Raw genomic sequence first — 25,242 nt, 5'->3', positions numbered from 1 at the left:
AAGCTGGCACTGGACAAGTACCTAAAGTCGGTTCCTGACCAGCCAGGCTGTGGCTCGTACTCACCTATTTGTGGTCGTACGTTGGTTTGCGTGCAGCCAGCAGTAACAGCCTGATTGATCAGGCTCTGATCCACCAGGAGGCCTGGTCACAGACCGGGCCGCGGGGGCGTTGACCCCCGGAACTCTCTCCAGGTATCACCAGACCATTTTTCAAGATAGTCCACGATGACGCACGGACTTTACTGGGTTATCTTAGATGGATAATCCTCCAGGTTAAAAATCAGAACAGATTTTGATCTTAGCTTAAGGCAGTGAGGATCTGCAGGAAAGGAGATTGTGGAAAATACTGTATATATTTTCCGGAAATACGGTAATTTATAGGTAAATAGATGGCCTATACTGTATTTAATAATATTTGTCATAGAAAACGGAAAGCCTGCGTCTGCGCAGACGAGACTCGCCATCTTGGTTTTGAATTTTGTACAAACGTTGGTGTAATGGGAAGAATTTTTCGTGCTCTAGAGGTTAAAATTGTGTTGACACGTCTCAAATAGGAGGCGAAATTGTTGGATGTGCATTCCTGCATAACTTGAGATATCAGACGACTGGACAAGACAGCTCCAGGAACCTCAGATAAGCTCTCTAGATTTGTGTGTAATTCTGGCCAGCATTATTTTCATAGATTTAGTTAGAGTGAGGTTTTCTGACTATGATACACATTAATCTCCAGTCAAATTGGTGAGTGATATTAAGATATATTTTCCTTCTGTTATGTAATTGTGTATATATATAACCATTTATTATTTTTAATATACAGTCCACAAATTTATATATTTACCAGTATTCCTGGTGTATGTATGTTTCATTTAATTAATAGGTCCAGAACAACTTGTGGTTATGACAGTGGTAGGTATCGAAGGGGAACATTTTTGGCGACCTAGGTGTCCCAAATTCCTACTTGTCTATGTAACATTGATAAATAATAATTATCTTTGTTATCATTTACTGTTATGTACATAATTAGTTACATTCAGATAAATGTAATTTTCCACAGAGATACTTTGGTAAGGGTGACAGGCGGCGTTCCCTAAGGATCAGTGTGTGGACCCTGCTGTTCCTAATCCTAATGGCAGGATATGAGGAAGACCTACCTAGAATGGGCTAAAAGGTCTTCTGCAGTGTTGAATTCTTATGAACTACGGTTTTGGTTAAGTGCGGAGGGTGCTTAGTAAGTTTATTTAGGTGCAGGTACACATAACTACAATTATCATGTACAGTGTAAATTACCTATATAATAATAATATCTTTATTTACTACAAGTACATGTACATGGTATACAGACCATAGCTCACATCAGTGATATACTACTATCTAGAAAGCCGCTTGTTATGCTGAAAATTTCGGGCAAATTAGGTCAATTTTGTCCCAGGATGCGACCCACACCGGCCAACTAACATCCAGGTGCTCATTTTACTTATGGGTGAACATAGACAACCGGTGTAAAGAAACACGCCCAATGTTTCTACCCTCGCTGGGAATCGAACCCGGGTCTCACTGTGACTCGAGAGCTTTAGCCACCAGGCCACGGGGCACGGAGCGTGAACTAGTTGAATATTCAATTTTCTTGTATTCACTATAACTCACCTAATGACCATATGTACAATTACAATAATGTTATCGTCTTATTAATCTTAAATTATTCTTAATCAAGTCTTTGGTGTTGGAATTAGCACATTATCAGGAACTTACAATATTGCAGATAAAAGGAGGAATTCCAAGCAAATACGTTACAGAGGGAGCGTCTTTGCCTCGATTCAAGCCAAGATGATCCTCTGAACATATTTACTTGGAATTCCTCCTTTTTTTTCTGCAGCATTGCAAGCTTCTGATGATGTGTTGAGTGCAACACGAAAGGCCTAGAGCTATCATTCACTTCTCCCCTCCCTGTGGTTGTTCTGTATTTTGTATCACTTGTTCGCGATTATTGCATAATGGGCAACATATTTCCCCACCCCGTGACTGCCTGTAGTCAGTGTCAGGATCTTCATCATCCCCAACAAGACGCTGTACTCACCTAATTATACTTCTTGTGTCATGGCTACGAAACGTTTAGCTGAGTAAGTTTTGAACAAATGATTTAATGTGTGTCATTTAGGGAGTGCGGGTGCTGAGCTCTGCCGCTCATTTGTTAATAAGTTACTAATGTTCGATTTTTTTTTAGTGTATTATCCTAGGTTAAATCTGCGCTATGATTTAAGTGCCCATGTGTCCTCAAAACTACTGTTAAAAATATGGAATGCTGTGTTCCCGGACCCCTCAAGGAAGGTTCCTTGATGTTGGTGAGGGGCTCTTGATTTAGGGAATTGGATCTGTGCTCCAGTTCCCCGAATTAAGCCTGAATGCCTTCCACATCCCCCCCCCAGGCGCTGTATAATCCTCCGGGTTTAGCGCTTCCCCCTTGATTATAATAGTAATAATGTGTTCCCGGAATTTAAATAAAAACTTGGTTACCTTTGTAGGGTGATGGGAGGTGCAGTGATGCTGGCTAGAGGCTCTTGATCAAAGGAGATACCTTGATGCTGGTTAAAGGCTCGATATGTACTTTGATGCTGGTTGAAGGCTCTTGATATGACGGTTAAACGTTCTTGATATGTAATTTTATGGTGCTAAAGGCTCTTCATATGTAATTTGATGCTGGTTAAAGGCTCTTGATATGTACTTTGATGCTTGTTAAAGGTTCTTGATCAAAGGAGGTGCCTTGATTTGGTTAAAACCTCTCCATCACTGGAGGTGCCTTGATGCTGGTTAAAGGCTTTTGATCAAAGAATGTGCCTTGATGCTGGTTAGACTTGGTCAGAGGAGGTACCTTCATGCTGATTAAAGGCTCTTGATCAGAGGAAGTGTCGTAAAAAGTAAGTTTATTTAGGGTACATTACATAATTTTAGATGATTACATAGTATTGCAGAGTAACATGTGTAAATTACCAAGGATAACCAAAAAGAACGATCGGAAGTGACGATTAAATTTGGGTCCTTAATGCTGGTTAAGGGCTTTCAATCAAAGGAATTAGAGTTACTCTTTCATAACTCGTATTAAACCCGATTACCTCCCATTTCCCTGGTGGTGTATGTGACTTCTACAAGTTTTGTGCTTCTTGAATAGATATATATAGATGGTGGAGGATCCTTAAACAGTCTCCTCAAATAATGATGATCATTTACTATGTCTTTGTATTTTAAGTGTTCACAATTATACTAATTTAGTTTACCCAATTGGTGTTTAAAAATTAGGCCAGTTAGGTAAGATATGGTATAAAATTCTGACAAATGTGAAATAGGACACATGAGCAGTACAGTATTAGAACATTTTCATGAGGAAATGTTTCACCTCGAATGGCTTCTTTTGCAGAACTAAAGCCACAGTAAGTAAGTTTATTCAGGTATACACAAATACAGTTACATAGAATTATCATACATATCAGCATATGTGTAGAGAACCTAGGATAACCCAAAAAAGTCAGAGTGACTTATTTCCATTACAATATCCTAATGCTGCACCTGTGTTTTATTTCACATAGGCAAAATTACTTCCAAGACTAATTGATATGAACATTGCCCCCAAGTACATATATCCATTGATCAACAAGTGTTTTAAACATAAGTGGTATAAAATATAGACAAGTTGTACAAAAAAGATCTGCTGATTAGTTCTCTTAGTTTCTTATTACCTGGAGAGAGTTCCGGGGGTCAACGCCCCCGCGGCCCAGTCTGTGACCAGGCCTCCTGGTGGATCAGAGCCTGATCAACCAGGCTGTTACTGCTGGCTGCACGCAAACCAACGTACGAGCCACAGCCCGGCTGATCAGGAACCGACTTTAGGTGCTTGTCCAGTGCCAGCTTGAAGACTGCCAGGGGTCTGTTGGTAATCCCCCTTATGTATGCTTTGAGGCAGTTGAACAGTCTCGGGCCCCTGACACTTATTGTATGGTCTCTTAACGTGCTAGTGACACCCCTGCTTTTCATTGGGGGGATGTTGCATCGTCTGCCAAGTCTTTTGCTTTCGTAGTGAGTGATTTTCGTGTGCAGGTTCGGTACTAGTCCCTCTAGGATTTTCCAGGTGTATATAATCATGTATCTCTCCCGCCTGTGTGAGAAAGGGAAGGAAAACTGCTTAATCATAATTCAGCACATCTAAGTAATGTTATTACTGTACATACCTTTGCTATATTCATACATAAAACATAGAGGGTTATATAGCCAAAGGTCATTATATACTCCTTTCCTTGGAGAGTAATGTTAATATTTTATGTACTGTATAACAATCCTCATTACAGTAGTGTTGGTATACAATACTGACTATATGAGGAATTGGACACTTATGCAACATATGGGTATCTATATGAAGAGGTTTTTCCTAACCAGTGACTTGATCAGATTGGTACAGACATGATATATAAAGACAGTGGAAGATTAGGTAATCAGTCCCTCAGCTTGGGAGACAGTGTTCATTATCTTAGTCTTGATGAATCCCATAGGCAACTAGCAGCATGGAATTCATGAACACTAAGGTACTGAACACTGCCACTACACAACTGGCTGCTTGGGAGGCTGTGTACAGTACACAAAAGTGCTAAACTAGGCTTTCCATTGAAGCAGTATGTAGGGTCATTTTAGGTGCAGATGGATTTTTCCACTGTGCAATCAAGCCTGATATCACATAAAATGTTAGTTCCTGACACTTCATAGCATGAAGAACCCCAACAACTTCCACGATATCTCAACTTTTGGAGATAATTTCCATAATTATATATGTATTTAAAATGTGAAATGTCAATTTATGATATATGAGACTACAGTATATCAAAATTAATAATTCCATAAATTTTTCAGAGAGCTTGGTTTGGTACAAAAGAGGCAAGTAAAGAGAATGTCACAGTCTACAAGTAAAGTAAGTAAGTACCATCTGTAAATCATTTTATTTTAATTGAGTTTGTAATAAAATGTGATTGAATTCAGTACTATGTTGTATATTTTTATTTACAATTCTGTACAGTACAGGCAGGCCCAAGTTATATGGCAGGTTAGGTTCTGGGCTACTGCTGTAAAGCAAAAATCACTGCAAAGTGAAACATAGCCTTTTTTTACTTTCAAGTGCCTATAAAAGCTTGATAACATGTTTGCACTATCATATATTAAGTGAGCAATAGAGCTAGGCCTAAATAAATGCATATTCAGTACACACATTACTTACCATAAAATGTTTTCATCCTTAGCTTATAATGTCTTGCGAATATATTTATTGTAGGAAGTCTGAATAAATGAAGAATGGGTATATAATTGAAAACTGCTGTATTAACAAAACACCATAAAGTGTAGCACTGTAAAGCAGGGGCCCTCTTATACAGTGAACCTGCTGATTAATGGGCTAGTAGGGGGAGAGGGGGGGGATGCATAATACGTATTACTGATCATCCGAAACTTTTGAATTATGAAATTAATTTTTCATGGTAGTCAGGTTGTCTTCTAAACCAGCAGACTAAGTCTGCTGGTTACTTCTACCTTTGTGGGAAATGGTTGTGGTCAAAAAATGTGTAAAGGAGGTTTTGTGTGTGAGGGGCTTGGACTTCCAGCAAGCATGTGTAAGCATGTTAGATAGGAGCGAATGGAGACAAATGGTTTTTAGGACTTGACGTGCTGTTGGAGTGTGAGCAAGGTAACATTTACAAAGGGATTCAGGGAAACCAGCAGACCGGACTTGAGTCCTGGAGATGGGAAGTACAATATCTACCTACACTCTGAAGGAGGGGTGTTAATGTTACAGTTTTATAACTGTAGTGTAAGTGTGCCTCGGGCAAGACAGTGATGGAGTGTATGATGAAATTTTTTTTTTTTCTAGCCACCCTGCCTTGGTGGGAGATAGCCAATGTGTTAAGAAAATAAATAAAATATTAGGGCCTTCTGTTTTATTACTAGTTTAAATTCTACCAGGACTCTGTTCACTGATGGAATAAGTAAGTTTATTTCAACACGATAAATCAAATTTCTTTCATTTTCAGACCAAAAATTTGAGTACTTGATTGTGTTAGACTTTGAATCAACATGCTGGGATACTTGGCCTCCAGCTGGACAAAATGAGATCATTGAATTTCCAGCTGTGCTTCTTGACCTCTCATCTGGAAATACTCTTTCTGAGTTTCATGAATACGTAAAGCCTACAGAACAATCAATACTCTCTTCATTTTGCAAAAATCTCACAGGTTAGTTAAAAACAAACATAAATATTATAACTATAGACTGCTTTGCTGTAGATGAGGAAAAGGTTGTGATGATTTATTTTAAACATTTTTAACAAGTTATAATCTTTAAAGTTTCATTAAGACTACCATGCTAACTTTGTGGAATTGATAGTCTTACAAAAGTTATATTTTTGCATGTCTTAACTATATACAGTATTTTATTACAAATTTACTTTTAAATAATGAGCAGAATTAAAAAAATATCGAGTCATAATGAATAATAGTATTGTACAGTAAACCCTCCCATAATACTGAGTTACAGTATAATTTGTATACAGCATAATTTGTATACAATTGTACTGTTAAGGTGTCCTGTAGCTCGATTGCTAGTGCATTCTGCTCATACTCTTGGGGTCCAGGGGTCAGTCCCCAGTACTGGTGGAAACATTAGAAAATGTTTCCTTAAGACACCTGCTGTCCATGTTCACCTATCAGTAAATTAGGTAGCTGGGTGTTAGTTGACTGGTGTGGATTCCATCCTGGGACAAAACTGATCTAATTTCTTGAAATGTTTTGCATAACAAGGGGCTTTCTATATAGTAGTATGCCATTGATGTCAGCTAGGCCTGTACACCTTGTACATGTACATGTAGAAATAAGGATTATTTTTATTACTCTTACTACCTTTTACTACAGTTACTATTATAAAAGTGTGTTATTTGACAGGGATAACTCAGGAACAAGTTGATGCTGGAATTCCACTGGGAGCTTGTCTGTGTTTGTTTTCCTCATGGATTCAGAAGTTGTGTGAGCAGTACCAGATGTCTTTTAACATCAGTGTCCCTGGGAAACATGTCACGTTTGCTACTTGGTCTGGTACGATTATGACAGTGACGATGCATAGTAGTAGTAGTGGTGTGTTAATAAGAAGTACTAAATCCATAATGGTCACACATCACCTGGGGAATGGTAGGTAATCAGGCTTGACCCAAGGAAGGGAAGTTAGCTCTAATTCCTTGGATGAAGACAAAAAAAAGAAAGTTTTAACTCCATTTCCTTGTATCAAGAACCTTCACCATTATCAAAGCACTCACCTTGCAGGGGTAATGATGCATAGTTTTTATGAGACTAAGTAACTTTTATTGATATTCAGTAGACAGTTTTATTTTTTATGATTGTCATTATATAGTAATCCATGTGTATACACAAATAACCTGCACATAGAAAAATGAAACTTATGATGACATTTTGGTCTAAATTGGACAGTTAATGAATCTCACTGTGGTCCAAGTCAGATCAAAATGTCATCATAAGTTTCATTCTCCTGTCTGGATTATTTGTGTTGTTCCACTCATGGTATTGTGCCTTTTTTTTTATTATTGAACCTATGTTTGCACAGAACTGCTAAATGCCTCAAATGATGTAGTGGAAGTTTTAGCAGTAAAGGTCGAGAACCAAAACCTAGTCATTGTGATAGTCTACAAGCCTCCGGATGCAACATCCCAGCAATTCCAGGAACAGCTGTTAAAAATTGACCACTGTCTGGAAAACCTTCCAGCTCCTGCACCCAACATCTTGCTCCTGGGGGATTTCAACTTAAGGCACCTAAAATGGAGGAATATAGCAAATAATATTGTTGCAGTAATAACACCAGGAGGCAGCTCTGATGAAAACTCACACTCACGCGAGCTTTTAAATCTCTGCACAAAATTCAGCAAATAATAGAGCCTACTAGACTGGAGAATACACTAGACCTCATCTTCACTAACAATGATGATCTGATAAGAAATATCACCATATCAAAAACAATATACTCAGATCACAACATAATTGAGGTTCAGTCATGTATGCGCGGAGCCCCAGACCGACATAATGAGATTAGTCACGAGGGAGCATTCACCAAATTCAACTTCAATAACAAAAACATAAAGTGGGACCAAGTAAACCAAGTCCTAACCGATATAAGCTGGGAAGATATACTAAGCAACACAGACCCCAACTTATGCCTAGAACAGATTAACTCGGTAGCACTCGATGTATGCACAAGGCTTATTCCTCTAAGAAAAAGGAGGAGTAGATGTAAAACTGAAAGAGACAGGCGCTCCCTTTACAGGCGACGGAAAAGAATAACAGAGCGGCTAAAAGAGGTCAATATATCTGAAATGCGTAGGGAGACACTGGTCAGAGAAATAGCAAGCATCGAACTTAAGCTAAAAGAATCCTTTAGGAGTCAGGAATCGCGGGAAGAACTAAAAGCCATAAATGAAATCGAAAGAAACCCAAAGTATTTCTTCTCCTATGCCAAATCAAAATCGAGAACAACGTCCAGTATTGGGCCCCTACTTAAACAAGATGGGTCCTACACAGATGACAACAAGGAAATGAGTGAGCTACTCAAGTCCCAATATGACTCAGTTTTTAGCAAGCCGCTAACCAGACTGAGAGTCGAAGATCAAAATGAATTTTTTATGAGAGAGCCACAAAATTTGATTAACACAAGCCTATCCGATGTTATCCTGACGCCAAATGACTTCGAACAGGCGATAAATGACATGCCCATGCACTCTGCCCCAGGGCCAGACTCATGGAACTCTGTGTTCATCAAGAACTGCAAGAAGCCCCTATCACGAGCCTTTTCCATCCTATGGAGAGGGAGCATGGACACGGGGGTCGTCCCACAGTTACTAAAAACAACAGACATAGCCCCACTCCACAAAGGGGGCAGTAAAGCAACAGCAAAGAACTACAGACCAATAGCACTAACATCCCATATCATAAAAATCTTTGAAAGGGTCCTAAGAAGCAAGATCACCACGCATCTAGAAACCCATCAGTTACACAACCCAGGGCAACATGGGTTTAGAACAGGTCGCTCCTGTCTGTCTCAACTATTGGACCACTACGACAAGGTCCTAAATGCACTAGAAGACAAAAAGAATGCAGATGTAATATATACAGACTTTGCAAAAGCCTTCGACAAGTGTGACCATGGCGTAATAGCGCACAAAATGCGTGCTAAAGGAATAACAGGAAAAGTCGGTCGATGGATCTATAATTTCCTCACTAACAGAACACAGAGAGTAGTCGTCAACAGAGTAAAGTCCGAGGCAGCTACGGTGAAAAGCTCTGTTCCACAAGGCACAGTACTCGCTCCCATCTTGTTCCTCATCCTTATATCCGACATAGACAAGGATGTCAGCCACAGCACCGTGTCTTCCTTTGCAGATGACACCCGAATCTGCATGACAGTGTCTTCCATTGCAGACACTGCAAAGCTCCAGGCAGACATCAACCAAATCTTTCAGTGGGCTGCAGAAAACAATATGAAGTTCAACGATGAGAAATTTCAATTACTCAGATATGGTAAACATGAGGAAATTAAATCTTCATCAGAGTACAAAACAAATTCTGGCCACAAAATAGAGCGAAACACCAACGTCAAAGACCTGGGAGTGATCATGTCGGAGGATCTCACCTTCAAGGACCATAACATTGTATCAATCGCATCTGCTAGAAAAATGACAGGATGGATAATGAGAACCTTCAAAACTAGGGAGGCCAAGCCCATGATGACACTCTTCAGGTCACTTGTTCTATCTAGGCTGGAATATTGCTGCACACTAACAGCACCTTTCAAGGCAGGTGAAATTGCCGACCTAGAAAATGTACAGAGAACTTTCACGGCGCGCATAACGGAGATAAAACACCTCAATTATTGGGAGCGCTTGAGGTTCCTAAACCTGTATTCCCTGGAACGCAGGAGGGAGAGATACATGATTATATACACCTGGAAAATCCTAGAGGGACTAGTACCGAACTTGCACACGAAAATCACCCACTACGAAAGCAAAAGACTTGGCAGACGATGCACCATCCCCCCAGTGAAAAGCAGGGGTGTCACTAGCACGTTAAGAGACCATACAATAAGTGTCAGGGGCCCGAGACTGTTCAACTGCCTCCCAGCACACATAAGGGGGATTACCAACAGACCCCTGGCAGTCTTCAAGCTGGCACTGGACAAGCACCTAAAGTCAGTTCCGGATCAGCCGGGCTGTGGCTCGTATGTTGGTTTGCGTGCAGCCAGCAGCAACAGCCTGGTTGATCAGGCTCTGATCCACCAGGAGGCCTGGTCTCAGACCGGGCCGCGGGGGCGTTGACCCCCGGAACTCTCTCCAGGTAAACTCCAGGTAAATGTGCATGTCCTGCCAAGTGAGTGTAAAACAAAAGCCTGTAATTGTTTTACATGATGGTAGGATTGCTGGTGTCCTTTTTTCTGTCTCATAAACATGCAAGATTTCAGGTACGTCTTGCTACTTCTACTTACACTTAGGTCACACTACACGTTTTTTTTTTTTTTTCAACAAGTCGGCCGTCTCCCACCGAGGCAGGGTGACATACACATACATGTACAGTCATATATATACACACACCCCTCTGGGTTTTCTGCTATTTTCTTTCTAGTTCTTGTTCTAGTTTATTTCCTCTTACCTCCATGGGGAAGTGGAACAGAATTCTTCCTCCGTAAGCCATGCGTGTTGTAAGAGGCGACTAAAATGCCAGGAGCAAGGGGCTAGTAACCCCTTCTCCTGTATAAATTACTAAATTTAAAAAGAGAAACTCTTGTTTTTCTTTTTGGGCCACCCTGCGTCGGTGGGATACGGCCGGTTTGTTGAAAGAAGATTATTATTATTATAATAAAAAAAGAAGCGCTAAGCCACAAGGGCTATACAGCACTGCAGGGCAGGAAGGAAGCGAGGGTATCAGGTGGCAAAAGGGAGATGGGCGAGTAATAGGTTACGGAGAACAGCGAGGCAGTGGATGGTGAAAGGGTAGAGGGCAGCAAGAGATTGAGGTAGAAAGGGCTGAGGGGAGTGCAGAAGGTATCATCATCAGAGTTTGTGGAGTAAATCAGTTGTTGTCAAGAAGTCAATGGGAGAGTCAGGATTAAAGGAGGGTCCATCAGCAAGAAGGAAAGGTAAAGAGAGAGTAGTAGAGCGGAGACGACGTTGGAGGTAAATTCTGCGTGCTCGTTGATAGAGAGGGCAGTCTAACAGAATGTGGCTAATCGATACTGGAACTTGACACTGCTCAGGGTGCCTCTCCATGAGATACCCATGAGTAAGACGAGTGTGGCCAATGCGAAGGCGGGAGAGAGTAGTCTCCCAACCTCGGCACTGATGACAAGAAGACGGCCAGTAACCTATGCTCGGTTTAATAGAATGAAGTTTGTTACCGAGTAAAGTTGACCAATGTTGTTGCCAACGGGTGTGAAGGTGGGTAGCCATTACAGCAAAATAGTCTGGAAATGGAACACCTCTATATGAAATTGGTAGGTCATGTACTGCTGACCGCACAGCAGTGTCTGCCTGTTCATTGCCCTGTATGTCAACATGACCAGAGACCCAACAAAAAAACAATATCTTTATGCTTGGTAGAGATACGGCGTAGCCGAAGTTGGATATGGAGAACTAGGGGTTGAAGTGTATCAAATTTCCGTATGGCCTGTAGAGCACTAAGGGAGTCGGAGACAACCACAAATGATGACACAGGCATAGATGTGATACGAATAAGTGCTGCAAGAATGGTATACAATTCAGTACAAATGCTAGCCGAAGATAGTAAATGCCCTCGCACAACGCTGTCCGGAAACACTGCTGCGAATCCGACGCCGTCAGAAGACTTAGAGCCATCTGTGTACACAGCGATAGCATGAGAATGAGAGTGGAAGTGGTCAAGAAAAAGAGAGCGGGAAGCCACCATAGGCAGTTGGGCTTTCGAGCAAGGGAGTGAGAAACAACAGACCCGAACAGCTGGTTGAAAGAAGAATGAATGTGTATGTAACTGGTAGAATATACTGATTATTATAATAGGACCATGTAGAGCACATATGTATGTGTATGCTTGCGTGATCTTTCAACAACATTATTGGTACTCCTTCCTTAGCTCTAACTCTCAGATACTCTTGACCTAATCCCATTTATTTCTTCCCAGTGAAACTCTCCTTCTTAACCTTTGTTTTGCTTATAGCCAGGACATCCAGCTTTTCCTGTATAATATTGACAGTCATTTCTTTCTTATCTGCACTCTATCCATGCACATTCAAACATCCCAACTTTATAGTTTTTTTTGTATATTTAGTAATTTATACAGAAGGGATTAGTACCCCCTGCTCCTGGCATTTTTTTTTTTTTGTAAGAAATTGAAAAAATTGAAATCCTGCTTTTCATGCAGTAATCCCCAAATGCAGCACGTAATTGGCATCAAGCCTCCCATGCTCATGACATGATAATACAACTTCTCTCTATGCCTCCAGGGAAGACTTCATATTTCTTCTAGAGTTACCCCAAGCTCTGGGGTCCCAATTCCCACGGTCTCCCCGAGTGGCTTCAAGCTTAATGTCCATGTGTATTTTAAGAATTTGGTTTCATTAATCTCTCTGAAATTTTTGAATTACATATGGGTCATGTATGTCTTATTTAACCAGTGAGTAGTCTTGGTGTTTCTTTTTGTTAGGCACTCATTCATATGTGTATGCCTTTTCATCCTTTGGGCAGCCTTGGTAATGTCCTCTTTTATAGTTATTGAACAATTTTATTACAGGTCATGTCATTTTAGCATTCTCTGTGAGAAATAAGCTGTTTAAAATAATGAGATAATTAACAATTATCCATCATTATAATGTTAAATATATTTTTTCTAATTTCATTTCAGATTGGGATCTTCAGATATGTCTTCATCGAGAATGTCTTCGGAAACAATTGAAAAAGCCAGAGTTCTTTAATTATTGGATAGATATAAGGTATATGTATAAGGTATGCACTCATAATCATTGTATTCTAAAGATATGAGGATGGAGAGGGATAGGTTAATTATACAGTAGGGCCCAACTTTACGGCATTCCACTAACACGGCGCGCCCCACCCGGTTTGTTTACGTTCTCCGCTATTATCGCTATTATGTCTGGAAATTTTCCAAAATTTCAAGTGTTTAAAGTTATTGCATATTTTATATGTACTCTGATAATTATACTTATTCATACCTGTACCTAAATATACTTACACAACATGCTGGCATCCAGGTACACATTAAAATCTCTAAGTGTGTCTCTACTCTTGAAAATGCCATATTAATAATAATAATAATATCTTGGGCGCATTAAATGTCGTATATTGTTAATATAAATACTATTTCCATTAATCCATCTATGATATTTTATTCAAAATTATATAATAAACATGCTACATAACATATAAACATGATACATATGCCCACAGTATAAAAATTTACATAAATATGAGATTTGTTTACCAAGTGGTTGGTAGGAGAGTCGGAAGAATTGTTTTCTCTAGTCAAACACCAGTAACTTGACTAGAAATTTATTCCTTTCGTATACCTTCACTCTATCTATAGCTGTTCGCGACCCTTTTGGGTCTAGCACTTCTTGATTATAATAATAACTTGTAATAATGATAATTTGTCAGAGCATCATTCCTTCTAAAAATTACACAAGAATAGAAGTTTTTTTTTTTTTTCAACAAGTCGGCCGTCTCCCACCGAGGCAGGGTGACCCAAAAAAGAAAGAAAATCCCCAAAAAGAAAATACTTTCATCATCATTCAACACTTTCACCACACTCACACATTATCACTGCTTTTGCAGAGGTGCTCAGAATACAACAGCTTAGAAGCATATACGTATAAAGATACACAACATATCCCTCCAAACTGCCAATATCCCAAACCCCTCCTTTAAAGTGCAGGCATTGTACTTCCCATTTCCAGGACTCAAGTCCGACTATATGAACATAACTGGTTTCCCTGAATCCCTTCACTAAATATTACCCTGCTCACACTCCAACAGATCGTCAGGTCCCAAGTATCATTCGCCTCCATTCACTCCTATCTAACACGCTCATGCACGCTTGCTGGAAGTCCAAGCCCCTAGCCCACAAAACCTCCTTTACCCCCTCTTTCCAACCCTTTCGAGGACGACCCCTACCCCTCCTTCCTTCCCCTATAGATTTATATGCTTTCCATGTCATTCTACTTTGATCCATTCTCTCTAAATGACCAAACCACCTCAACAACCCCTCTTCTGCCCTCTGACTAATGCTTTTATTAACTCCACACCTTCTCCTAATTTCCACACTCCGAATTTTCTGCATAATATTTACACCACACATTGCCCTTAGACAGGACATCTCCACTGCCTCCAACCGTCTCCTCGCTGCTGCATTTACCACCCAAGCTTCACATCCATATAAGAGTGTTGGTACTACTATACTTTCATACATTCCCTTCTTTGCCTCCATAGATAACGTTTTTTGACTCCACATATACCTCAACGCACCACTCACCTTTTTTCCCTCATCAATTCTATGATTAACCTCATCCTTCATAAATCCATCCGCCGACACGTCAACTCCCAAGTATCTGAAAACATTCACTTCTTCCATACTCCTCCTCCCCAATTTGATATCCAATTTTTTTTTATCTAAACCATTTGATACCCTCATCACCTTACTCTTTTCTATGTTCACTTTCAACTTTCTACCTTTACACACATTCTCAAACTCATCCACTAACCTTTGCAATTTTTCTTTAGAATGTCCCATAAGCACAGTATCATCAGCAAAAAGTTTTTTTTTTTTTTATTATTATCACACTGGCCGATTCCCACCAAGGCAGGGTGGCCCGAAAAAGAAAACTTTCACCATCATTCACTCCATCACTGTCTTGCCAGAAGGGTGCTTTACACTACAGTTTTTAAACTGCAACATTAACACCCCTCCTTCAGAGTGCAGGCACTGTACTTCCCATCTCCAGGACTCAAGTCCGGCCTGCCGGTTTCCCTGAACCCCTTCATAAATGTTACTTTGCTCACACTCCAACAGCACGTCAAGTATTAAAAACCATTTGTCTCCATTCACTCCTATCAAACATGCTTACGCATGCCTGCTGGAAGTCCAAGCCCCTCGCACACAAAACATCCTTTACCCCCTCTCTCCAACCTTTCCTAGGCCGACCCCTACCCCGCCTTCCTTCCACTACAGACTGAGACACTCTTGAAGTCATTCTGTTTCGCTCCATTCTCTCTACATGTCGGAACCACCTCAACAACCCTTCCTCAGCCCTCTGGACAACAGTTTTGGTAATCCCGCACCTCCTCCTAACTTCCAAACTACGAATTCTCTGCATTATATTCACACCACACATTGCCCTCAGACATGACATCTCCACTGCCTCCAGCCTTCTCCTCGCTGCAACATTCATCACCCATGCTTCACACCCATATAAGAGCGTTGGTAAAACTATACTCTCATACATTCCCCTCTTTGCCTCCAAGGACAAAGGTCTTTGTCTCCACAGACTCCTAAGTGCACCATTCACTCTTTTCCCCTCATCAATTCTATGATTCACCTCATCTTTCATAGACCCATCCGCTGACACGTCCACTCCCAAATATCTGAATACATTCACCTCCTCCATACTCTCTCCCTCCAATCTAATATTCAATCTTTCATCACCTAATCTTTTTGTTATCCTCATAACCTTACTCTTTCCTGTATTCACCTTTAATTTTCTTCTTTTGCACACCCTACCAAATTCATCCACCAATCTCTGCAACTTCTCTTCAGAATCTCCCAAGAGCACAGTGTCATCAGCAAAGAGCAGCTGTGACAACTCCTACTTTGTGTGTAATTCTTTATCTTTTAACTCCACACCTCTTGCCAAGACCCTCGCATTTACTTCTCTTACAACCCTATCTATAAATATATTAAACAACCACGGTTACATCACACATCCTTGTCTAAGGCCTACTTTTACTGGGAAAAAATTTCCCTCTTTCCTACATACTCTAACTTGAGCCTCACTATCCTCGTAAAAACTCTTCACTGCTTTCAGTAACCTACCTCCTACACCATACACTTGTAACATCTGCCACATTGCCCCCCTATCCACCCTGTCATACGCCTTTTCCAAATCCATAAATGCCACAAAGACCTCTTTAGCCTTATCTAAATACTGTTCACTTATATGTTTCACTGTAAACACCTGGTCCACACACCCCCTACCTTTCCTAAAGCCTCCTTGTTCTTCTGCTATCCTATTCTCCATCTTACTTTTAATTCTTTCAATAATAACTCTACCATACACTTTACCAGGTATACTCAGCAGACTTGTCCCCCTATAATTTTTGCACTCTCTTTTATCCCCTTTGCCTTTATACAAAGGAACTATGCATGCTCTCTGCCAATCCCTAGGTACCTTACCCTCTTCCATACATTTATTAAATAATTGCACCAACCACTCCAAAACTATATCCCCACCTGCTTTTAACATTTCTATCTTTATCCCATCAATCCCGGCTGCCTTACCCCCTTTCATTCTACCTACTGCCTCACGAACTTCCCCCACACTCACAACTGGCTCTTCCTCACTCCTACAAGATGTTATTCCTCCCTGTCCTATACACGAAATCACAGCTTCCCTATCTTCATCAACATTTAACAATTCCTCAAAATATTCTCTCCATCTTCCCAATACCTCTAACTCTCCATTTAATAACTCTCCTCTCCTATTTTTAACTGACAAATCCATTTGTTCTCTAGGCTTTCTTAACTTGTTAATCTCACTCCAAAACTTTTTCTTATTTTCAACAAAATTTGTTGATAACATCTCACCCACTCTCTCATTTGCTCTCTTTTTACATTGCTTCACCACTCTCTTAACCTCTCTCTTTTTCTCCATATACTTTTCCCTCCTTGCATCACTTCTGCTTTGTAAAAACTTCTCATATGCTAACTTTTTCTCCCTTACTACTCTCTTTACATCATCATTCCACCAATCGCTCCTCTTCCCTCCCGCACCCACTTTCCTGTAACCACAAACTTCTGCTGAACACTCTAACACTACATTTTTAAACCTACCCCATACCTCTTCGACCCCATTGCCTATGCTCTCATTAGCCCATCTATCCTCCAATAGCTGTTTATATCTTACCCTAACTGCCTCCTCTTTTAGTTTATAAACCTTCACCTCTCTCTTCCCTGATACTTCTATTCTCCTTGTATCCCATCTACCTTTTACTCTCAGTGTAGCTACAACTAGAAAGTGATCTGATATATCTGTGGCCCCTCTATAAACATGTACATCCTGAAGTCTACTCAACAGTCTTTTATCTACCAACACATAATCCAACAAACTACTGTTATTTCACCCTACATCATATCTTGTATACTTATTTATCCTCTTTTTCTTAAAATATGTATTACCTATAACTAAACCCCTTTCTATACAAAGTTCAATCAAAGGGCTCCCATTATCATTTACACCTGGCACCCCAAACTTACCTACCACACCCTCTCTAAAAGTTTCTCCTACTTTAGCATTCAGGTCCCCCACCACAATTACTCTCTCACTTGGTTCAAAGGCTCCTATACATTCACTTAACATATCCCAAGTATCTGAAAACATTCACTTCTTCCATACTCCTCCTCCCTAATTTGATATCCAATTTTTCTTTATCTAAATCATTTGATACCCTCATCACCTTACTCTTTTCTTTGTTCACTTTCAACTTTCTACCTTTACACACATTCCCAAACTCATCCACTAACCTTTGCAATTTTTCTTTAGAATCTCCCATAAGCACAGTATCATCAGCAAAAAGTAACTGTGTCAATTCCCATTTTGAATTTGATTCCCCAAAATTTAATCCCACCCCTCTCCTGAACACCCTAGCATTTACTTCCTTTACAACCCCATCTATAAATATATTAAACAACCATGGTGACATTACACATCCCTGTCTAAGACCTACTTTTACCGGGAAGTAGTCTCCCTCTCTTTTACACACCCTAACCTGAGCCTATCCTCAAAAAAACTCTTTACAGCATTTAATAACTTACCACCTATTCCATATACTTGCAACATCTGCCACATTGCTCCTCTATCCACTCTATCATATGCCTTTTCTAAATCCATAAATGCAATAAAAACTTCCCTACCTTTATCTAAATACTGTTCACATATATGCTTCAATGTAAACACTTGATCTACACATCCCCTACCCACTCTGAAACCTTCTTGCTCATCCGCAATCCTACATTCTGTCTTACCTCCAATTCTTTCAATTATAACCCTACCGTACACTTTTCCTGGTATACTCAGTAAACTTATTCCTCTATAATTTTTATAGTCTCTTTTGTCCCCTTTTCCTTTATATAAAGGGACTATACATGCTCTCCGCCAATCCCTAGGTACCTTCCCCTCTTTCATACATTTATTAAACAAAAGTACCAACCACTCCAACACTATATCCCCCCCTGCTTTTAACATTTCTGTCATGATCCCATCAGTTCCAGCTGCTTTACCCCCTTTCATTCTACGTAATGCCTCACGTACCTCCCCCACACTTACATTCTGCTCTTCTTCACTCTTAAAAGATGGTATACCTCCCTGACCAGTGCATGAAATTACTGCCTCTCTTTCTTCCTTAACATTTAAAAGTTCCTCAAAATATTCTTGCCATCTACCTAATACCTCCATCTCCCCATCTACTAACTCCCCTATTCTGTTTTTAACTGACAAATCCATACTTTCCTTAGGCTTTCTTAACTTGTTTAACTCACTCCAAAATTTTTTCTTATTTTCATTAAAATTTCTTGACAGTGCCTCTCCCACTCTATCATCTGCTCTCCTTTTGCACTCTCTCACCACTCTCTTTACCTTTCTTTTACTCTTCATATACAGTGGACCCCCGCATACCGGACGCCTTGCATAACGGACAATCCGCATACCGGACGCTTTGATCGCTAAAATTTTGCCTCGCATACCGCCCAAAAACCCGCTCAGCGCCCTTCGTCCGAGACGCGTCCAATGTGCGGCCTGAGCCAGCCTCATATGTTGCGCCGGTGGCATTGTTTACCAGCCAGCCTCCGCGGTAACATTCAAGCATACAATCGGAATATTTCGTATTATTACAGTGTTTTCGGTGCTTTATCTGGAAAATAAGTGACCATGGGCCCCAAGAAAGCTTCTAGTTCCAACCCTACAGCAATAAGGGTTAGAATTCCAATAGAGATGAAGAAAGAGATCATTGATAAGTATGAAAGTGGAGTGCGTATCACCGACCTGGTCAGGTTGTACAAGAAACCCAAGTCAACCATCTCTACTATTGTGGGCAACAGAAAGGCAATCAAGGAAGCTGTTCTTGCCAAAGGTTTAACTGTGTTTTCGAAACAGAGATCGCAAGTGATGGAAGATGTTGAGAGACTTATTGGTGTGGATAAATGAAAAACAGCTAGCAGGAGATAGCGTTTCTCAAGCGATCATAAGCGAAAAGGCTAGGAAGTTGCATGAGGATTTAATTAAAAAAAGGCCTGCAACTAGTGATGATGTGAGTGAATTTAAGGCCAGCAAAGGTTGGTTTGAGAGATTTAAGAAGCGTAGTGGCATACATAGTGTGATAAGGCATGGTGAGGCTGCCAGTTCGGACCACAAAGCGGCTGAAAAATATGTGCAGGAATTCAAGGAGTACATAGAAACTGAAGGACTGAAACCTGAACAAGTGTTTAATTGTGATGAAACAGGCCTGTTTTGGAAGAAAATGCCAAGCAGGACCTACATTACTCAGGAGGAAAAGGCACTCCCAGGACATAAGCCTATGAAAGACAGGCTTACTTTGTTGATGTGTTCCAATGCTAGTGGTGATTGCAAAGTTAAGCCTTTATTAGTGTATCACTCTGAAACTCCCAGAGCGTTCAGGCAAAAGAATGTCCTCAAGGAGAATTTGTGTGTGCTGTGGAGGGCAAACAGTAAGGCATGGGTCACTAGGGACTTTTTCTATAACTGGTTACACCATGCATTTGCCCCCAATGTGAAAGATTACCTAACTGAAAAGAAATTAGAACTTAAGTGCCTCCTGGTGTTAGACAATGCCCCTGGTCATCCTACAGACGTGGCAGAGCGACTTTATGGGGACATGAGCTTCATTAAGGTGAAGTTTTTGCCTCCTAATACCACTCCTCTCCTGCAGCCCATGGACCAGCAGGTTATTGCAAACTTCAAAAAACTGTACACAAAAGCTCTGTTTGAAAGGTGCTTTGTAGTGACCTCAGAAACTCAACTGACTCTAAGAGAGTTTTGGAGAGATCACTTTAATATCCTCAATTGTATAAACCTTATAGGTAAGGCTTGGGAGGGAGTGACTAAGAAGACCTTGAACTCTGCTTGGAAGAAACTGTGGCCAGAATGTGTAGACAAAAGGGATTTTGAAGGGTTTGAGGCTAACCCTGAGAGGAGTATGCCAGTTGAGGAATCAATTGTGGCATTGGGGAAGTCCTTGGGGTTGGAGGTTAGTGGGGAGGATGTGGAAGAGTTGGTGGAGGACGACAATGAAGAACTAACCACTGATGAGCTGATAGATCAACTTCAAGAGCAAGAGGCCAGACCTGAGGAAACTGGTTCAAAGGAGATAAGATAAGATAAGATAAGATTTCGTTCGGATTTTTAACCCCTGGGGGTTAGCCACCCAGGATAACCCAAGAAAGTCAGTGCGTCATCGAGGACTGTCTAACTTATTTCCATTGGGGTCCTTAATCTTGTCCCCCAGGATGCGACCCACACCAGTCGACTAACACCCAGGTACCTATTTGCTGCTAGGTGAACAGGACAACAGGTGTAAGGAAACGTGTCGAAATGTTTCCACCCGCCGGGAATCGAACCCGGGCCTTCTGTGTGTGAAGCGGGAGCTTTAGCCACCAGGCCACCGGAGAGAGAAATTGAAGGAATTGCCTACTACAAAGATTAAGGAAATGTGTGCAAAATGGCTTGAAGTGCAAACCTTTTTTGATGAAAATCACCCTCACACAGCTATTGCAAGCCGTGTTGGCAACCTGTACACTGACAATGTTGTGAAACACTTTAGGGAAGTCATAAAGGAACGAGAGGTACAGGCCACTATGGACAGATATGTTGTGCGAAAGAAGTCCAGTGACTCTGAAGCTGGTCCTAGTGGCATTAAAAGAAGAAGGGAAGTAACCCCAGAAAAGGACTCGACACCTCAAGTCTTAATGGAAGGGGATTCCCCTTCTAAACACTAACACTCTCTCTCCCCTCCTCCCATCCCATCAATCATCACCAGATCTTCAATAAAAGTAAGTGTCATGTAATTGTGCATGCCTTTTTCAGTTTGTGTGTATTAAAAAATTTTTTTTTCATACTTTTGGGTGTCTTGCACGGATTAATTTGATTTCTATTATTTCTTATGGGGAAAATTCATTCGCATACCGAACATTTCGCATAACAGCCAGCCCTCTTGCACGGATTAAGGTCGCTATGCGGGGGTCCACTGTACTCTGCTTTTCTTATAACACTTCTGCTTTGTAAAAACCTCTCATAAGCTAACTTTTTCTCTTTTATCACACCCTTTACTTCATCATTCCACCAATCACTCCTCTTTCCTCCTGCCCCCACCCTCCTATAACAAACTTCTGCCCCACATTCTAATACTGCATTTTTAAAACTATTCCAACCCTCTTCAACCCCCCCACTACTCATCTTTGCACTAGCCCACCTTTCTGCCAATAGTCGCTTATATCTCACCCGAACTTCCTCCTCCCTTAGTTTATACACGTTCACCTCCCTCTTACTTGTTGCCACCTTCCTCTTTCCCCATCTACCTCTTACTCTAACTGTAGCTACAACTAAATAATGATCTGATATATCAGTTGCCCCTCTATAAACATGTACATCCTGGAGCCTACCCATCAACCTTTTATCCACCAATACATAATCTAATAAACTACTTTCATTACGTGCTACATCATACCTTGTATATTTATTTATCCTCTTTTTCATAAAATATGTATTACTTATTACCAAATCTCTTTCTACACATAGCTCAATTAAAGGCTCCCCATTTACATTTACCCCTGGCACCCCAAATTTACCTACTACTCCCTCCATAACATTTTTACCCACTTTAGCATTGAAATCCCCAACCACCATTACTCTCACACTTGATTCAAAACTCCCCACGCATTCACTCAACATTTCCCAAAATCTCTCTCTCTCCTCTACACTTCTCTCTTCTCCAGGTGCATACACGCTTATTATAACCCACTTTTCACATACAATCTTTATTTTACTCCACATAATCCTTGAATTAATACATTTATAGGCCCTCTTTTCCTGCCATAGCTTATCCTTCAACATTATTGCTACTCCTTCTTTAGCTCTAACTCTATTTGAAACCCGACCTAATCCCATTTATTCCTCTCCATTGAAACTCTCCCACCCCCTTCAGCTTTGTTTCACTTAAAGCCAGGACATCCAGCTTCTTCTCATTCATAACATCCACAATCATCTCTTTCTTATCATTTGCACAACATCCATGCACATTCAGACTTCCCACTTTGACAATTTTCTTCTTATTCTTTTTAGTAATCTTTACAGGAAAAGGGGTTCCTAGCCCATTGTTCCCAGCATTTTAGTTGACTTTTACAACACACATGGCTTATGGAGGAAATATTCTTATTCCACTTCCCCATGGATATAAAAGGAAAAAAAAAATAATAAGACCAAGAACTATTAAGATAAAATCAAAGAAAACTCAGATGAGTGTGTATAAATAAATGTGTACATGTATGTGTAGTGTGACCTAAGTGTAAGTAGAAGTAGGAAGACATACCTGTAATCTTGCATATTTATGAGACAGACAAAAGACATCAGCAATCCTACCATCATGTAAAACAATTACAGGCTTTTGTTTTACGCTCACTTGGCAGGACAGTAGTACCTCCCTGGGTGGTTGCTGTCTTTATTTATTCTACTGTACCACTGCAGAGACAACTTGTACACAATGTAAGGTGCTTGTATGAATGTTAATGAACCATAACTAGACGCTTTGTCCATTTGTTTACATAGTGAGTAGGGTGGCCAGGCAGGCTACCCTACCTCCCACAAGACTTTCTACAAATACTTTTCACCTCTCACCCTACATTAAGACCATTAAGACTACAAATATTTTAAGGTAAGTAATGTGTGTACTGTATATGCATTTTATTACTCCAGGGAGCTTTAAGCGTTATAGTATATTATTTATGGGTGGGGTGGCCAGGAGGGCTACCACGCCTGACGTCTTACAGTAAATACTACTTACCTTTGCCCTACATTAAGACTACAAATATTTTGAGGTAAATAATGAGTGTACTATGTGTGTATTTTACTTTTTATTGTTTTTTAATGCGTAGTTCTATTGATAACTTAATATATGTTAGTGCAAACTTGTTATCTGGCATTTATATTTATTTGTAAGTGGAAAAATGGCACTCTGCTGTCTAGCAATGTCTGCTGTCCAGCAGTAGCCTGGAACCTAACCTGCCGTATAAGTGGTGCCCTACTGTATAAATCTCAGGTGAAAGGTAGGAGGGATAGGGGTCATCCCAGAAATGGCTGAGGGAGGGGATAAAAGAGCAATTGAGTTTTAGAGGCTTGAGCATCTACCACACTTGTGTAAGTATGTTAGGAGTGAATGGAGACAATTGGTTGTTAATGGATGTGCTGTTGGAGTGAACAAGGTAACTTATGAAGAGATTCAGGGAAAACTGGTCAGCCAGACTTGAATGCAGCGCCTGCACTCAGGAGGAGTGGCGTGGATGCTACAGTTGGAGGGTAATCTGATGATGTCAGTGCATTTCTGGAAAGAGGGCAGTTGCGGGAAGGTTTCCTCTGGGTCATCCCTGTCTTGGTAGGAGAGGGCTGTAAAGTTAAAAAAAAAAAATAATGAAATTGCTGAACAATTTTAATTAATGAGAACTACAGTATTGATCATAGTTGCCATTACTTAAGATTGAATTATACACAAATAGCCTTCACACAGACCATTAACTGGTCACACTAGTCCTAAGTCAAATTGACACATTGTCACAAGTTTTATTCCGTGTAGGATATTTGTGTATTGTTCCAGTCATGGTATTGTGCCTTTTTATTCTTTAAAATTTAATTACTGTACCAGTATTTGGTGTTTGTAACCATATATTAATGTATAATTTTTTTTATATGTGCACAGAAATTTTACCATAGGTCTCCAAAAGGCCTGGCTGGAGCCCTGCAAGATTTGGGCATATCATTTGTAGGGCAAGAACATTCGGGAATTTGTGATACACGCAACACTGCAGTTCTTATCTCCCGTATGATCAGTGATGGATGTGTCATGACAATCACAAAGTCTCTTGCAGTCAACACCAATAAGGTTCATGCCCATTGATGAAAACTTTTTCCAAAATATCACAAATACCACTCACCAGTGTCAATATGTTCATTCACAAATGTGAATAATAAGATTCATACTCCATCCAGCCTGTCCTCACATTTTATTACCACATGATAGGAAAATGATAACAAGGGACTAGTAACCCCTTCTGTAAATTAGTGTAAAAAGAAAAGCTTTATAGTTTTCTTTTTTTTGGTTCTTGCTGTCTTGATGGAAGATGGCCCATGCATAAAAAAAATAAATAAATAGTTTAGTATGTATGATAATCTGAAAGTAGTTTAGCATTATGATAATAATAAAAAAAGTGCTAAACAAAGTAGTTTGGCAGATAATGAAGCTTAAGCCCATGTTGAACAATCTATTTTTATACAGTATAATAAAAGCCAACTTTATTAAAGCTAATTGATCTAAACTGGCCTTTTCTTTCCTTCCTTGGACTGAACCTAATTACCTCTCATTCACCAAGTGCTGTATGACCCCTATGGGTCATATAGCACTTCCCCGGTAAAAAAAAAAAAAATCAAGTGGTGAATTTCATCTATTTTAGACCTAATATATATATGTATAGAAATATCCAGCCACTTACTAGTGGCATCTACTTTTCAAATGATATAATCTTGCTTGTCTTCTCTCCAAGCTGATGACAGGCACACAGTTTACAAGCCAAAATTTTTTTGTATCTCGACCCTAATGTCGGCATTTCTTCATGACCCACTTGGATTCAGCAT

The 25,242-nt window shown here is 40.3% G+C and overlaps 1 protein-coding gene across 8 annotated transcripts; it reads left to right on the top strand.

The window, feature by feature from the left end:
- Positions 1–1,808: 1,808 nt before the first annotated feature.
- LOC128693934 (ERI1 exoribonuclease 2) lies at positions 1,809–24,985 on the top strand. Of its 8 annotated transcripts, none has more exons than XM_070090983.1 (6): positions 1,809–2,117; positions 4,891–4,952; positions 6,057–6,257; positions 6,963–7,112; positions 12,948–13,048; positions 24,311–24,985. In XM_070090983.1, the coding sequence occupies exons 1-6, from the start codon at positions 2,095–2,097 to the stop codon at positions 24,506–24,508; spliced, it is 735 nt and encodes a 244-aa protein (XP_069947084.1). In that variant the 5' UTR covers positions 1,809–2,094; the 3' UTR covers positions 24,509–24,985. The 8 variants fall into 8 exon arrangements, with proteins under 8 accessions (XP_069947084.1, XP_069947083.1, XP_069947087.1 ...); XM_070090982.1 differs by lacking the exon at positions 1,809–2,117 and adding an exon at positions 3,371–3,422; XM_070090986.1 differs by lacking the exon at positions 1,809–2,117 and adding an exon at positions 3,535–3,879.
- Positions 24,986–25,242: the final 257 nt, after the last annotated feature.

This window comes from Cherax quadricarinatus, chromosome 33 (genome assembly GCF_038502225.1).
Source record: "Cherax quadricarinatus isolate ZL_2023a chromosome 33, ASM3850222v1, whole genome shotgun sequence".
NCBI lineage: Eukaryota > Metazoa > Arthropoda > Malacostraca > Decapoda > Parastacidae > Cherax > Cherax quadricarinatus.
This window is presented reverse-complemented; position numbering and strand designations above follow the sequence as displayed.

Coding starts and splice junctions, on each gene's coding strand:
- LOC128693934 (XM_070090981.1), top strand. CDS start 4,681: ATGGATTTTTCCACTGTGCAATCAAGCCTGATATCACATAAAAT. Junction 7,113..12,947: donor CACGTTTGCTACTTGGTCTG/GTACGATTATGA, acceptor ATTTCATTTCAG/ATTGGGATCTTCAGATATGT. Junction 13,049..24,310: donor ATATAAGGTATATGTATAAG/GTATGCACTCAT, acceptor ATATGTGCACAG/AAATTTTACCATAGGTCTCC.